Below are 14,640 nucleotides of genomic sequence, written 5' to 3' on the forward strand. Positions count from 1 at the left end.
AAATATTTATGTTAAAATTATAATATGATTGTATAACGACTTAACGTCCGCAAACTATATAATACATGTATAAAATGAATAAACGTAAAAAATATTATTAATAGGAAATTCAGTTTTGAAGGTTGGCGGATCAAAATAAACATAAATTTCATACAAAATAGTTTTGAATATGTTGTTTAATGCATATATTAATTTGTTTTATAAATAAATGAAAATACAATAAGATAAATATATAATAAGAAGCAACAAATACATGTTACATTTTTAATTAATTGATTAATTATAACATGTAAACTATAAAATTATTGTATTTGAAATAGTTATATAAATATTTAGATATATGATTAATGTTAAAAATATATACCGCTAAAAGTATACAATAAATATATATTTATATAAAACTGAAAACAAACACTCGCGCGGTTGCAAGGATCAAAATCTAGTATATAATTAAATCAAGTAAAATCAAATCAAATATAGCAACTCGTTTTCGTTTTAATCACTTGAAAATTTATAAAATCCCACAAAACTCCATTAAATTACTCAACTGAACCAAATTTCTTCAGAATCAAAGTCCACTCACACAACAACAAGAAAATACAAAAGAAGATGCACGTCTCCTAAAAAGAAGACCATACCACCAAATTATTACATTTTTGTTAGCAATCGCTAACTCATTTGAGACCGTAAACAGATTTATCAAGCACCCAAACTGCCGGCCAAAACACAGACCCAAACCATAACTTGCCATCTTTTGTCTCATAAGCTTCACTAACATACTTCATCGTCTTCCCTTCACTGTCCTCAAGTATCTCAAGAACCTCTCCTGTCTCTCCAGAGAGTTTCATGACAATTCCATGAGGTTTCCCTCCATTAACGAGATGAACCGCAGTCTCCATCTTCAGCATTTTGATGAAAAACTTCCCAACCAAAGAGTGAGTCAGAAACACACGAGTGAACAAACTGTCTTTAGAATGCAATGCAACCCAAAAATCTCCGGTAGGAGTGCGCCTGATATTGTCCGCAGGACCCGGGACCTTGGCGAAAACCTCGTTGGTTCCGGATTTGGGACCCTTGACCCATATTCTATGGATAATATTTGTACCACCTTCGCAGGTGAGTACAAACGATCCGTCCTTGCTTAGAGCTAAACCATTAGGTAGATGAAGTTTGTCCATTATAACTGTGGCCTCTTTCTTCTTCATATCGTATCTAATTACTCTTCCCGTCTTCTCCCCGGACATATACACGTAGAACACTTGCCTGTCCAACAAAACAAACATAAAACATACACAAGTTGGTATCTAATTACTCTTCCCGTCTTCCACGTTTTGTTAATGTTACCGACCAGATAAAATATTAAGACCGTGAATTTAAATTAACGAAGGTGTAAATTTAATTACTCGAAGTGGTATTTATCGCTACTATCATTGAAGTAGAAGACCTCTTCCTCTTCGTCTATATCCATTTGGTTCGCAAACATGACTTTGCGACCTTCGGCTTCATCAACAACTACCTCGGCCAAGCCTCCCTTTGGTCCGACCTTCATGACCCCAAAGTAACCATCACAAATATACAGATCTCCTGTTTTCTTATGGAAGCTAAGTCCCAATGGCCTCCCACAACTTGGAACTACTTTATGCCTCGAACAATTATCTCTTCAATCACCAAAAAAAACGGGTCAGATTCATTAGCAAGGTTAATGAAAATCAATGTTCTAACAAATCGGTCATAAATAAATTAGTCTTAAGCGAAACAACGTTTTAGAACTACTTCTCAAAATCAGTTTAGAAAGCGTATATACGTCCACCTATACACTATTAATCCCATATATAAAACGTCTAATTACTACTAAATGATTTTTTTGAACATTGATCAAAATCTATTAAACGACTAAACATAGAACAATGAAAATATAGGAAGGTTGGCAATTTTTTTGTTAGGATTGAACCTGAGAGGAGAAGAGTAGGCGAACTCGACCCAGCCTAGCTCTTCACCGCGCCATTTGAGAATACGACCGTCAGTGACGCCAACGTAAGGGCCTTCACCTTGTGAATCAAATTCTAAGCTCTCTGGCCCATCGCCCGGGAGAGGGATGGTCTTAGCCAGTTTGAGGACATCTTTGGTGCCCTTTAGGCGGTCTGACGCGATGAGCGATGACCAGAAGAAATAGCAAAGGATGGCTACGACAACCGGAGCGACTGCAACCTGCTTCAAAACTCTCTGGCTAATCGGCATCTCTCTCGTCCCTCAGGAGAAAATGTTATGTGAATGATGATAGTGCACTTGAGCACTCTATTAAATAGATAAACATATACATTCTTTTTCAAGTGTTTCCGACAAAGCACACGTTAGCCACGCTGCACAGGTGCATTCTCAGTGTTCTTTTTTTTTTCATTTTTTTTTTTCATTCTCAGTGTTCTCTTTAACCAAAAAGGCGTACATGTATCATTCAATGTTTCTACCTTTTGTCTTTACGTGCCAACTGCCAAGTGCCTTTATACTGTTTCTTTTCTGAACAAATCTTTCTTGATCTTTGACCGTACAATCTTTTCTAGGCCACTAGTCTCGATAATACTAAACTATTCTTCTCAGTTAAACAATCAGAACATGGGACCACTAACTTGGTTTTGTTACTGTCCAAATAGGAAACACTACCGACATGAACTTTGAATACAAACAGGACGTCCCAGAAACAGAGTTAAGGTGCACATGACGTAGTTCACCGCAACTATGTCACATATGCATAGTTCCGACAACGTGATTCACATGTATTTAAAATTATAACGATGGAAAGACAACTACAAATCATAAACACCAAGAAAAAGCATAAGAACAGAACCAATCCAAAGCTTGCCATCTTTCTCCTCCACTTCACTTATAAACCTCAATCTCTTTCCTTCTTTATCCTCAAGCACATCTTAAACCTCTCCTGATTCCCTCAGCTTAAGCTGTTGCATGAGGCCTTCCTCCAGTGAGGAGCGAGTGCAGGTGCTCGCCACTGACAGGAATTCTCAGCACCAAATCTCTGAACCAAGTCTGAGTGAGTGAGAGTTTGACGAAAAGACCTTTCTTTGAGTGTAAAGCGACCCAGAAATCTCCATTTGAGTTTCTTCTGATGTTGTCTGGGAAACCCGGAAGCTGAGCAAACATGTTTTGTGTTCCTGCGTTAGGACCAGAGAGCCAAAGCCTTAGGATCTTGCAAGTGGTTGTTTCAGCTAACAATACAAAAGACCAGTCTTTGCTTAATGCAACGCCGTTGGCAAATGCAATGCCTTGAAGTAAAACCGTCACTTTTTTGCTTGATCTGTCATACTTGATCAACCCTCCCGTCTTGTCAACATTCAAAACAGCAGCCAAGAATTGCCTGAACTCAACAATTGTTTTAGAGTTAAAATCAAGGCCAGCTTAACAGTATAAACGGCTTGGCCAAAAAAAAATTTAGACCCCCTATAATTAATTTATTTTAATTTTCCTATAAAATATTATTAAAATATATACAACAACTTATGTAAATTTATCCATTTGTTTTCATTTTGTAAATGTAAAAATTTTAGACTATTATATTTTTTTTGTTATTGTGTAAATATGAAACTAAAAATGCTAAAGAAAAGATTAGGCCCTTTATTGCAAAAAGAAAATTAGGCCCTTGACTATTATTCTCTCTTTATCACAATAACTGGATTTAAAGATTTTTGCAAGTCCAAGGAATTACAGATTTTTATTTAGTCTTTTTCATTTTTATAAAAACATCAATAATTATAGCAAATTCAATCAATAAAAATTTAAGCCGCAGAATACAAATGATCAAAAACATCAAATTACATTTAATTTTTGTATAGAAACTTGAAAATATCATTTAATTTAAAATAATAAAATTCTTAAAAAACCACTTAAAATAATACGGAAATAATATACTTTTTTGTTATTTTGTAAATCTTTTTGACTTTAGGCGGGTACACTGCTTGCCCCTGCTACCTAAACCGGCACTGGTTAAAATTTTAAGCATCAGAGTAAGAAAGTTCATAGTCTTTATGAAGAGACAAAGCCACATGATGAGAATTTAGTGTGTCTCTATTTGTGTTACCTTATCTGGAATCTGGTGCTGGTATCAGTGAAGTAAATCACATCTTCATGCTCATTAATGTCCAAATCATTAGTGAAACGAAACGTTTGCCACTTTGCCCCTCAGTTTCTGTAACCAAGGGTTGGGCTTAAACCACCAGCAGGATCAACAACAAGAAGGCTAAAGCAGGCATCCACAGTGTAAAGATCACCGCTCTTTTTATCGAAACATAACCCTAATGGCCTTCACATACATGACATGCTCCAACTCTGGTGCAAACAAACGCACATCTGCCTAAATCATATTCACCAAAATGGTAAAACATTAGTAGAAAGAATTAAAAAAACTAAATGTTCAAATATTCTATAAGAAAAAACAAAACCCTAGATCCAAACCTGAATCCATATATGTAAATAAAAATCCGAACTGATCATGTAGGACGATATATATAAAACATATATGAACCAAAAATATTATTATTGGAACTGAACTAGAAACCTGAAATATCCCCAAAAAGACTATTGAAAATCCGAATTAGTATTCTATCCATATTATCTATTGAATTGAACACAATGCCACGGATCAAATAAATCCGGTTAAAACTTACATATTTTACCTGATAGAAAAACAGCAACAACGAAACAAATGCAAATCATAAATACCTAAAAAGTCGTGGATATATTTAATATCCCAGATATCAAGTCTCTGTTTACCTTTATTGTTTAGATTCAGGATAGTGATACAAGCAGAGGCGGATGGCAGGTGCCACATGCTGAATAGCTGGTTTGGTATATGTATGCAGTATGCCTTTTAGTATTTACCTCTTTTGGCTGAAAAGACCACGTTGTGCCCCACTTAACACCGGATCGAGTTCCTAAGATGTGTGTTTTAGTTCTTCTAGATTTACTAAACACTACTATTATATTTTACTTGTCTTTTTCATAGAACATTTTTTACTCTTATCTTTTTGTTTCCTAAAAATGCTTTTTATAATTTGTTTTCTTTTCTTCCTAGATTTTCTATAATAAAAATATAATTTATTTAAACGTAGTTTCAAATATTTGTTTTTATTAAGTCTGTTTTTATTTATTTTAATACGTATATTAAATAACATATGTCATTTTATAGTATTACAAAACTAAATATTTAGAATATTTAACGTTTTATATATATAATAGAGTATGTGCCTCATATTAATTTTTTTTTGGTCAATCCATGGATACAAGCAACCTATAAAGGTACCACAAAATATGATAAGAGTTCGAACTACATGGTCACATACTCTTTGAAAATATGGAAATATATATTACATGTTAGCTGATGTGTAAGCGAAGTCTGTCCATCCAAGGGACTCACCGCACCATTTCAAGACCTGACTGTCGGAGACACTCATGTACGTACGGCTTTCCCAGCTGGATCGAAAGTTACACTCTCCAAAGGATTGCTATGATCGCAAGTCGGGGAATTCATGCGGTAGGAAGATACCGTAACTGAATTGGCTACTCGGGACAAGGATTGCTATGATCGCTACAATCACTGTTCTGAACGCTCAGTGAACATCGTCATTGTGGTCATGATGGTAGTTAGTGGGATTTAGATACTACACTGTAAAATTTTTGCACTTTAGAACATTTTCAAATGCATTATACTTTTTATTTATGCCTATTTAGTTCAATATCAAAATTGTGGGTGGTAATTGTAGAAGTGTACAATTTTTTTAATAATTAGCGAACCATGTCATTTAAAGCACATCTTCCCTATTATGTCCTTGACAACACACGTGATTGAAAATTATATGTAACCTGCAACCGAAAGTTTTGACGTTATATCAGTTTTTTGGCTAATGAGAAGGTAAACATGTTTTCAAAACCGGTTATTTTCGAGATGTCAAGTGAATAGAAAAGAAGAAGATATTTTGATGAGGATAAAATACTTTAGAAGAGGAGAAGATATTTTCGGGTGGGATAAGATATTTTTAAAAAGGAGTTAGAGAAGATTTTGTTGCAGATGGTGGTGAAAAAAAAAAAGATGGAGGAGATGGTGAGGAGCCACGGCGAGCTTGCGAAGGATTGGCGGAGCTTGGCGCCGGAGCGTCGTCGGTATCTGATCGAAATCCAAAACGGTGGCGGAGGAGGAGGGATGATGGAGGAGATGGTGGTGGTGATGGTGGTGAAAAAAAAGGGATGGATGAGATGGTGGTGATGGTGGTGATCCGAGTCGCTGGAAATGGTGGTGAAAAAAAAAAGGATGGATGAGATGGTGAGGAGTCACGGCGAGCTTGCAAAGGATTGGCGGAGTTTGGCATTGAGCGTCGTCGGTATCTGACTCGGCTCGTTACTCAAACATCGTATCGTCTTTCTCCATCTCCATGATTATAAGTTAAAGCTTTCGAATCAAGATCTGTGTGGTAGGTGCATAAAAAATTGTTTTGTATGAGATTCAAAATAACCGGTTTTGTAGGGCATTATTGCCAGTTTTTGTGGTCAACCGACGATTATAAGAGAAAACAGATTTTGCAGAAACGTATAAGAACAATAACTGGAAAAAACAGATTTTGTAGAAATTAATAAGACCTGAGATTTTGTTTCGAAAAACACATACATTGGAGATCTAAAGTTAAAAGGGAAAAATCCAGGGGTTTTTGCATTTTTAAACAAAAGAGATATTCAACAGTATGTGTTCTTTGCATAATAATTAAACTTTGCGTGTGCAACCGTCTCGACCTGCTGTGACGTCACCTACTTGACAGCTCCTATGCTACGATTTCTTACCCAAAACAGGGACAGTTTTGGACTACCACAAAAGCTACGGTCTTTTTACCACTTACCTAATATTATGTAGAAACTTTGTTATCTAGTGCAAATTCTCTTTTACTTATAATTTACTTTAAAATTTAAAGTAACTATTATAGTGTATCAAAAAAATTAGAATAAAAATGTGAGACATTTCTCTATATTTCAATTTATAATAAAATAATACCATTGAAGTAAACTTTATTTTATTATAGAGTTATTTTATTTTAGAATAAATTATAGAAAAAAATGGAGTATTATTGGATATAGTAGAAGTTTAAAGGTTTTGAGAAATTAAAGAACCGACCTCGTAATTATACTTTAAATTCGGATTTAGCCTTTTTATTTACTATCAGTTCTCTCCAGCAAAACTGAAATGATGAATATGAAGCTACTTGTCAATAAATTTTACGTAAGCCCTTTACTTAGCCCAAATGTATAATAGATAGTATAATAAGCAGCCCATTAATAGGAAGTGACTCTAGATTCGAGAATGCTCGTGGACTCCTAAATACAGTGCGTCCAAAAACAAAATGATTTAAAACTAATAGATTAGCCCGTTTGTCGAAAAATGGAAAAAAGAAAGAAAGAACGAAATGACATTTTTGATCAGGCCTGTTTTTGATATACTGTATCACGTGATGTTTATTGTTTATAAACCGTGAGAGATATGGCACAAATGGGTTGAAATGAGTTTACTAGCTTTATGATTAAACGAACTTATAGGAACTTATTACCCGATAAATAAAGTATTATAAGAACTGCTGGCAAATAAAGAGAAAAAAAGGCAAAAGGGATTTGGTGTATAATAATGTGGCTCTGTGCTCATCGGAGGGACACTTCCCATATTCTTGAATGTGCCCCAGAAGCTATTGTAAGGGCATTCTAAGTTTTGAGTTTACATTTTCATTTTCTACGTCGAATAAACAAGTAAACAATCTCTAAATTGTTGACACAACCTAGGAAGAAGAAAATGACAATCATCATTACATTTTCAAGTTAACGAAGTAAAATGAATATAGTGTACAATTTTGGCTTGAGTCCCCATACACAAACAATTTTTTCTTCCAATAATTTTATACATATGAAATTAGGAACGTTATTTGCTTTGTGAAACGTCAAAACGTTAGCAACTATGGCTATTAATCCTTAAGCGCTTAGGATGCAATCTCTTCCTGTTCTATGCTTGGACTGCTTTTATAGAGTGGCTTGGTATTCAAGACAATGTATGTCCAACTACTCTTCGTCTGTTAGCTGCTGCCCATGCCATGAAGATGCAGATTCGAGAGATTTTCTGTATCAGTTCGTGAAGTACTACAGGAGATAGTACATGCGTGTGTCATGAAGATGGGCTTGGGCTGAGTTCGTGTTTCGTGATGAGCGTGGGCTTGCTGAGCTCAGAAAAGGAAAGAAGATATGTGCTTGAAGACATATGGACGTTTTCCATAAAGTAAAAGGGAGTTTACTTGAAGATGAAGTTTTCTATTAAGGTAAATGGAAAGTTACCTTATGTGTAATGGAAAGACTTGGAGAGCAAGTGGAAGACTTGGAGATTAAGTTAAAGACGTGGAGAGCAAGTTCTGGTCTGCTATATAAGGAGGGACGTGCCTTATGAGAAAGCCAGACCTCACATAATAGAAGAGTAAAAGATCTCATTGTATATTGGTGTATCTGCTTGGTGTCGAAGCAGTGTATGTAGTAGTTGTCGATGGAGTCCGATGTTGACTTAGTTTGGTGGCGTTGGTGTTGGCGCTTTGTGTGGTGGAGTTGGCCATCGTGTGTGGAGCTCGTGGGTAGCTTCATGTGTGCTTGGGTGATCAAGCTTAGTGTCATTGGTGTGCGTTAGGTGCTGACGTACTTGGTGAAGTACTTCCGAGAAGTGGAAGATCGAAGCCTAGACTCAGGGGGAGTTTAGCAAAGGAGGTTTCATTGAAGAGGTCTGTGAAGATTGCAGCTGTAGAAGACAGTGTGCTCTGGCGTGTCCGGATGGGATCCGTTGTATTCCTAATCTTTGTAGATTGCTCCTTAGAAAAGAGTGGTAGACACTCGTGTGTGTTGTACCATATAGCAATTGTAGGTTGCTCCTTGTTCTAAGTCAATGAAATCTGGACGAGGTCCCGGGGATGTAGGAAACGAACCCCGTTAACAAACTTTGTGTCTATTTTACTTTCTGCACTAGTTTCTCTGCCCTCACTACATTAACAATTGGTATCAGAGCGGGTCACCTAAGTTACTGGTGTGATCTTGGAGAGTGAGGACAGAAACTTGTTCAGGAAGTAGAACAAAGTTTGATTAGAGATCGATGAAGATGGCGTGATGAGTTTTCTTCTTAGATTTGGAAGGTGCTGATCTTCGAATTGGTTTTTGACCATGATGTGACTCATATGGAGAGATTGAAGACGTGGTTTTCAAACCAGTTATGATGAGTGCACATGCATAGTCAAAAAAGGGGAGATTGAAGATGCAGATTCGAGAGATTTTCTGTATCAGTTCGTGAAGTACTACAGGAGATAGTACATGCGTGTGTCATGAAGATGGGCTTGGGCTGAGTTCGTGTTTCGTGATGAGCGTGGGCTTGCTGAGCTCAGAAAAGGAAAGAAGATATGTGCTTGAAGACATATGGACGTTTTCCATAAAGTAAAAGGGAGTTTACTTGAAGATGAAGTTTTCTATTAAGGTAAATGGAAAGTTACCTTATGTGTAATGGAAAGACTTGGAGAACAAGTGGAAGACTTGGAGATTAAGTTAAAGACGTGGAGAGCAAGTTCTGGTCTGCTATATAAGGAGGGACGTGCCTTATGAGAAAGCCAGACCTCACATAATAGAAGAGTAAAAGGATCTCATTGTATATTGTGTATCTGCTTGGTGTCGAAGCAGTGTATGTAGTAGTTGTCGATGGAGTCTGATGTTGACTTAGTTTGGTGGCGTTGGTGTTGGCGCTTTGTGTGGTGGAGTTAGCCATCGTGTGTGGAGCTCGTGGGTAGCTTCGTGTGTGCTTGGGTGATCAAGCTTAGTGTCATTGGTGTGCGTTAGGTGCTGACGTACTTGGTGAAGTACTTCCGAGAAGTGGAAGATCGAAGCCTAGACTCAGGGGGAATTTAGCAAAAGAGGTTTCATTGAAGAGGTCTGTGAAGATTGCAGCTGTAGAAGACAGTGTGCTCTGGCGTGTCCGGATGGGATCCGTTGTATTCCTAATCTTTGTAGATTGCTCCTTAGAAAAGAGTGGTAGACACTCGTGTGTGTTGTACCATATAGCAATTGTAGGTTGCTCCTTGTTCTAAGTCAATGAAATCTGGACGAGGTCCCGGGAATGTAGGAAACGAACCCCGTTAACAAACTTTGTGTCTATTTTACTTTCTACACTAGTTTCTCTGCCCTCACTACATTAACATGCCATTGTTTATTCCCTGTGGTAGGAGCGGAACAATAAGCTACACAACTCTATCTCAACTCCTCTCTCGATTACCTTCAAGAAGATTGATAGACTTGTTCGGAATGCAATCACTGCACGGAAGGACCGCAAGAAATTCCGCAACCTCATGAGCCTATGGCTGAAACATGAGTAATCATCATATGCATCTGCTTCAAAATTGTAGTCATCCTCTGTTTTTATTTCTTTTTGGCATAGGAAGGCTGGCATGCTTAAACTTTTTGTATTAACAAACTCTCTCATTTTCTAGTGAAATTCACATACTTAGCAAAAAAAACGTGAAAACGTGCAACATTGATCGTAAAAACATGCGGTCAGTTAATGCGTATTAACCATTGGTAACACAACATATATACAGAAAGTATTCTTTTATCTGCACGTTTATATATAATCGGTTATACTATCTAAATATTTACCAATCTATATTTGTCTAACACAGTACACAGGTTTGGTCACCGACGACAAGTTACAAGAAGAAGAATAATCATATATAGGGAACCTATCGCCTGGTATTATCAGGAAAAAGGTTGTCGCTAGAAGGTAGCCTTTTCCAGATAAAAAGAATGCAACATCAATAATGTATTTCTTTTCTTATAGATACCAATAATGGAATTTCAAAGGTGAAAGATAAAGACCGAACTCGATTGTTATTTTTAGAATCTCTAACCACTCGTGTCTTCTTGTTCATTAATTCAATACATCTTTTTATAATGAAAAATTCATAGCTGCTAATTAAAGAACTCTTAATTAAACCGTACAAAATCCGAATATATCTATCGATATTCTCAAAACATGTGTTATATATATCGTCTCGTTTAAAATAACGGATGGTGTTTGGTTCACTGTATTAAGCCATAACGCTCATTTAGCTTATTTATCATTTGACCTAATGTAATCGTGTGTTTCAAACTATACTCCCTCTGTACAGAGGGAGTATAACATACCGACGGTGCTATATAATGCGAGCATAGCTACATCTACACAAAATATAGTATGCATTTTGTCAACTACGAGACCGATTGGGTGCAACCACTCAATGTTCACCGTTTGGTCTAGTTTCATGTAACTAAAAGAGTTAGGTTGATTTGAGTTGCAGTTGCAAATCAAAACAATAAAAGGGGTCATCTTATTAACCAAATTAGGTCCAAAGATTATATATCCTCCAAAATAACGTTTCATCGCATAACACTTCGTTAAGCTTAACCTATACGGTTATAGAGCCGGTCCTGAGATTCACATATTTACTTAAGGCCACAATCAAAAAGTGAAAAATGGCTAGTTTTGTATATATTTTCAGAAATATGGGTTGTTTTTAAAGGTTATACTTTTATGTGAAATTTGAAATTTGAAGCTTTGCTTGGCTTGGCCTCAAGACCGCCTATGGACTTACAGTACGCAAGAAACTCTTAATTTTATAAATAGAATGTTGCTACCAAATTTGATTTAGTTGTTAAAAAATTATTTTCTAATTATTGTAGTAACACTCGTTAATTAAACCAGCAGAATTTAGAGTAAAAAACAGGTCAACAGAAGTCATTTGGAACTTACGAGTAAGCATAGACTTATCAGTAATGAGATATTTAGTTAGAATTTCTGATACACTACTCCAGATATCTTAATTATCTAGTTTATTAGTTATTTTGATATTTATTTTAGTTTGTTATAATTATCTAAAGGGTTTTAATAGTTTTAAGATTATTTAGTTTTTGTATAAATAAGTTTATTATGTCTAAAATTGTATTTAGAATTTGATAATTAATAAACAAGGATTTTTTTCTTATTTTCTTGTACGATTTGATTTAATTCATCTAACAAAAAGTTGGTGTCGAATAAGTTATTGAAAGAAACTTTTTGATTGATCCAAGAACATATCTCTTGTGATCTTTAGATCCCTTGATCGACAATTTAACTTATTTGTCTGCTGCATCAATTGGTATCAGAATTGAATGTCATGATGAGTGCGAGCATCTATAAATATGTTTCTTATTGATAGAATTGTATTTAGATTTTGATAATTAATAAACAAGAACTTTCTCTTATTTCTTTGTACAATTTGATTTAGATTATCTATCAAAAAGTTGGTCTCGAATAAATTATCGAAAAACTCATTAATAGATCAAAGAACATGTCTTTCGTGATCTTTAGATCTCTTGATCGACTGTTTAACATATCCTCTGCATAACTATCACTGACTATCTTTTTTGGTCCTCCAGTCTAGAGATTAGGTCAATACTGACCCATGGACCTTTGGGTCCCAGCCACTACCAGAATTAAGATGCTTGTAGTGGTGAAAGGTAGATAATCCCACCTCCTAGTTAGATCAGACCCTGCGCTCCACTTCATATTCACCACAAAAATATGCATGACTACCTCGTAACTAGATGACATTTATAGTTGATATTTTGACTATGTAAAGTGCCATGGCTTCTCATCTAGCAAGAGTACATAAAAAGTCTGTAAGAAATATTTCCTTAGGAAGAAAATATTTCTAATCCATTATGAGGTTTTTTGATAAACTTAATTCTATTGAAATTGTTAACTCCTAAAGACAATTGGTAATCAATAATATGGTGATTAAGGGAGTTTAGTTTCTAATAATGATGGTTAACTAATGGACAATAACTTATTCTAGAAAGTTTCTCACTAGATGATTCATAAAACATATGTCATTGTAGGAAAGTATTTGAAGTAAATTCAATACATCAAAGGAAAACAAGTTCATTGTATTAATGAATGATTCTAGAAGACTAAACACTTGTCATTACTCAACCTTGTTGGATGGTTGAGATTAGAGGATGAAATTTATCAAGGAAGTAAGAAAGACTTGGTGAAGAAGTAATCAAAACTTGACGAGGAAATTAGATCCCTTTTCCCACCTATAAATAGTGGCATTTGGACCATCACAAAGACATATGAAGAAAAACTAAAGAGAAACACATAAAAAAAGAGGTTTGTAGACAAATGAAGATAAAAACTAACTTTCAACTTAAAGATCAAGAGATCATCTTAAGGAAAATAAGCTTAAGTCCAACTTAAAGATCAAGAAATCATCAATCCTGATCAAAACCGTTCAAGAAGATTTCCACACCTATGAATCGAGGTATTCCGCAAATTCTTCTTATAAATCTATTATGTGATTAGTGTAGATGTTAAAGATCTTAGGGTTCATGTAAAATCGTTTTACAAAGTCGGCAAGTTCTGTTTGGTTTAAGGGAGCCACACTGAAATGTGTTCAATGAAATATATATCTCTCAGCTAAATAAAAGGTTTTACCTATCCCTTTAAATCGTTTTTGTCTGTCATCAAAATTACGTTAAAATAAGTATTGTCTTGGTTTTAGTTATGGAATGGAGAAGAGGAGGGAACAAAAGAAGCATGCATTATGGAGAAAAGCCCGAAGACAAGGAAAAGAGAGACAGAGGGGCCATTTGTGCAAAGTTTAGAAGGCAAAGAGTGCCCCTTTCACATCACTCTGATTCACTATTATTTTTCCCTTCTTTTACATTTTATCTTCACTTTTTTTTTGAGCAAAGTGTATCTTCACTTATGATCTTCAATATCATAGCATATAAGTCTTTATCGTGTGTTTTTTTTTTTTTTGTTTAACCTGGGGGTATCCCAGGCCCAGAAGACCCAGACTAATCCCCAAGGGGAAGGAATGCCCACGGATAGACGCCCCTCCCAGTTTTTCAAATGGGCCGAAAGCATGGCCCATATCCGTGTGGGTGACAAGAGCGTTGCAAGATAGTTCCCTCCGGCGTGGATCGAACCCCCTACCTGGGTGCAGGCGGGGACCCGTCCTAACCATTGGGCTACAACGTCTTGTCCTTTATCGTGTGTTTCTCAAAAAAAAAAGACATTATCCAAGACAGCATCTTTCACTACGTATTGCAAGACCATCTTCAATAGATCATTCTACTTTTTTTGTTTGAAATACAGTGAAACTTCTACAAATTAATAATGTTGAGACTACACCAAAACTATAATTTTTAATTAATTTATAGAGATTATTAATTTATCGAAATAATAATTGAACCAAAAATTCAATTTAAAACTATGAAATTATATTAATTTATAGATATATTAATTTATAGATTATTAATTTAAAGAGGTTATACTGTATAGTGATTTTATAATGAAATTGAGTTATACTATGTAGCGTGATTTTTTAGATTATTATATATATAGCATCGTATTCAAACATTAATATGATAAAACCCGTATTAAAGCTAATTAACTACAACCTATACCGACCATGTCCTGTCTCATATAATAATATAGTTTAGTCAAATTTATTGTTTACAAATAACTGAGCAATATTTATTTATAATATTATTTGCGAAGTGATTTTT

General features: G+C 35.4%; 1 protein-coding gene, 1 long non-coding RNA gene and 1 pseudogene across 2 annotated transcripts; 1 reads left to right on the top strand and 2 right to left on the bottom strand.

Annotated features, from left to right (window-relative positions):
• Window positions 1-470: 470 nt before the first annotated feature.
• Window positions 471-2,286, bottom strand: LOC108829404 (protein STRICTOSIDINE SYNTHASE-LIKE 8). The gene is made up of 3 exons (XM_018603061.2): window positions 1,952-2,286; window positions 1,404-1,658; window positions 471-1,263 (listed from the first exon to the last, which is right to left on the bottom strand). The coding sequence occupies exons 1-3, from the start codon at window positions 2,236-2,238 to the stop codon at window positions 675-677; spliced, it is 1,131 nt and encodes a 376-aa protein (XP_018458563.2). The 5' UTR covers window positions 2,239-2,286; the 3' UTR covers window positions 471-674.
• A 377-nt stretch (window positions 2,287-2,663) lies between these two features.
• Window positions 2,664-5,459, bottom strand: LOC130511422 (protein STRICTOSIDINE SYNTHASE-LIKE 10-like; annotated as a pseudogene).
• Window positions 5,460-9,009: 3,550 nt separating this feature from the next.
• On the top strand, window positions 9,010-10,363 carry LOC130510652 (uncharacterized). Its single transcript, XR_008944357.1, has 2 exons — window positions 9,010-10,170; window positions 10,275-10,363. It is a non-coding gene; the product is annotated as an uncharacterized LOC130510652 (long non-coding RNA).
• Window positions 10,364-14,640: the final 4,277 nt, after the last annotated feature.

Source organism: Raphanus sativus, chromosome 4, assembly GCF_000801105.2.
Source record: "Raphanus sativus cultivar WK10039 chromosome 4, ASM80110v3, whole genome shotgun sequence".
Lineage (NCBI taxonomy): Eukaryota > Viridiplantae > Streptophyta > Magnoliopsida > Brassicales > Brassicaceae > Raphanus > Raphanus sativus.

Bases quoted from the DNA above. Each gene is read 5' to 3' on its own strand.
- LOC108829404 (XM_018603061.2), bottom strand. From the start codon at position 2,238: ATGCCGATTAGCCAGAGAGTTTTGAAGCAGGTTGCAGTCGCTCCGGTT. The intron at 1,659-1,951 runs GTTCAATCCTAA...TGGTGATTGAAG, and splicing joins GCCTACTCTTCTCCTCTCAG to AGATAATTGTTCGAGGCATA. The intron at 1,264-1,403 runs GTAATTAAATTT...TTTGTTGGACAG, and splicing joins AGCGATAAATACCACTTCGA to GCAAGTGTTCTACGTGTATA.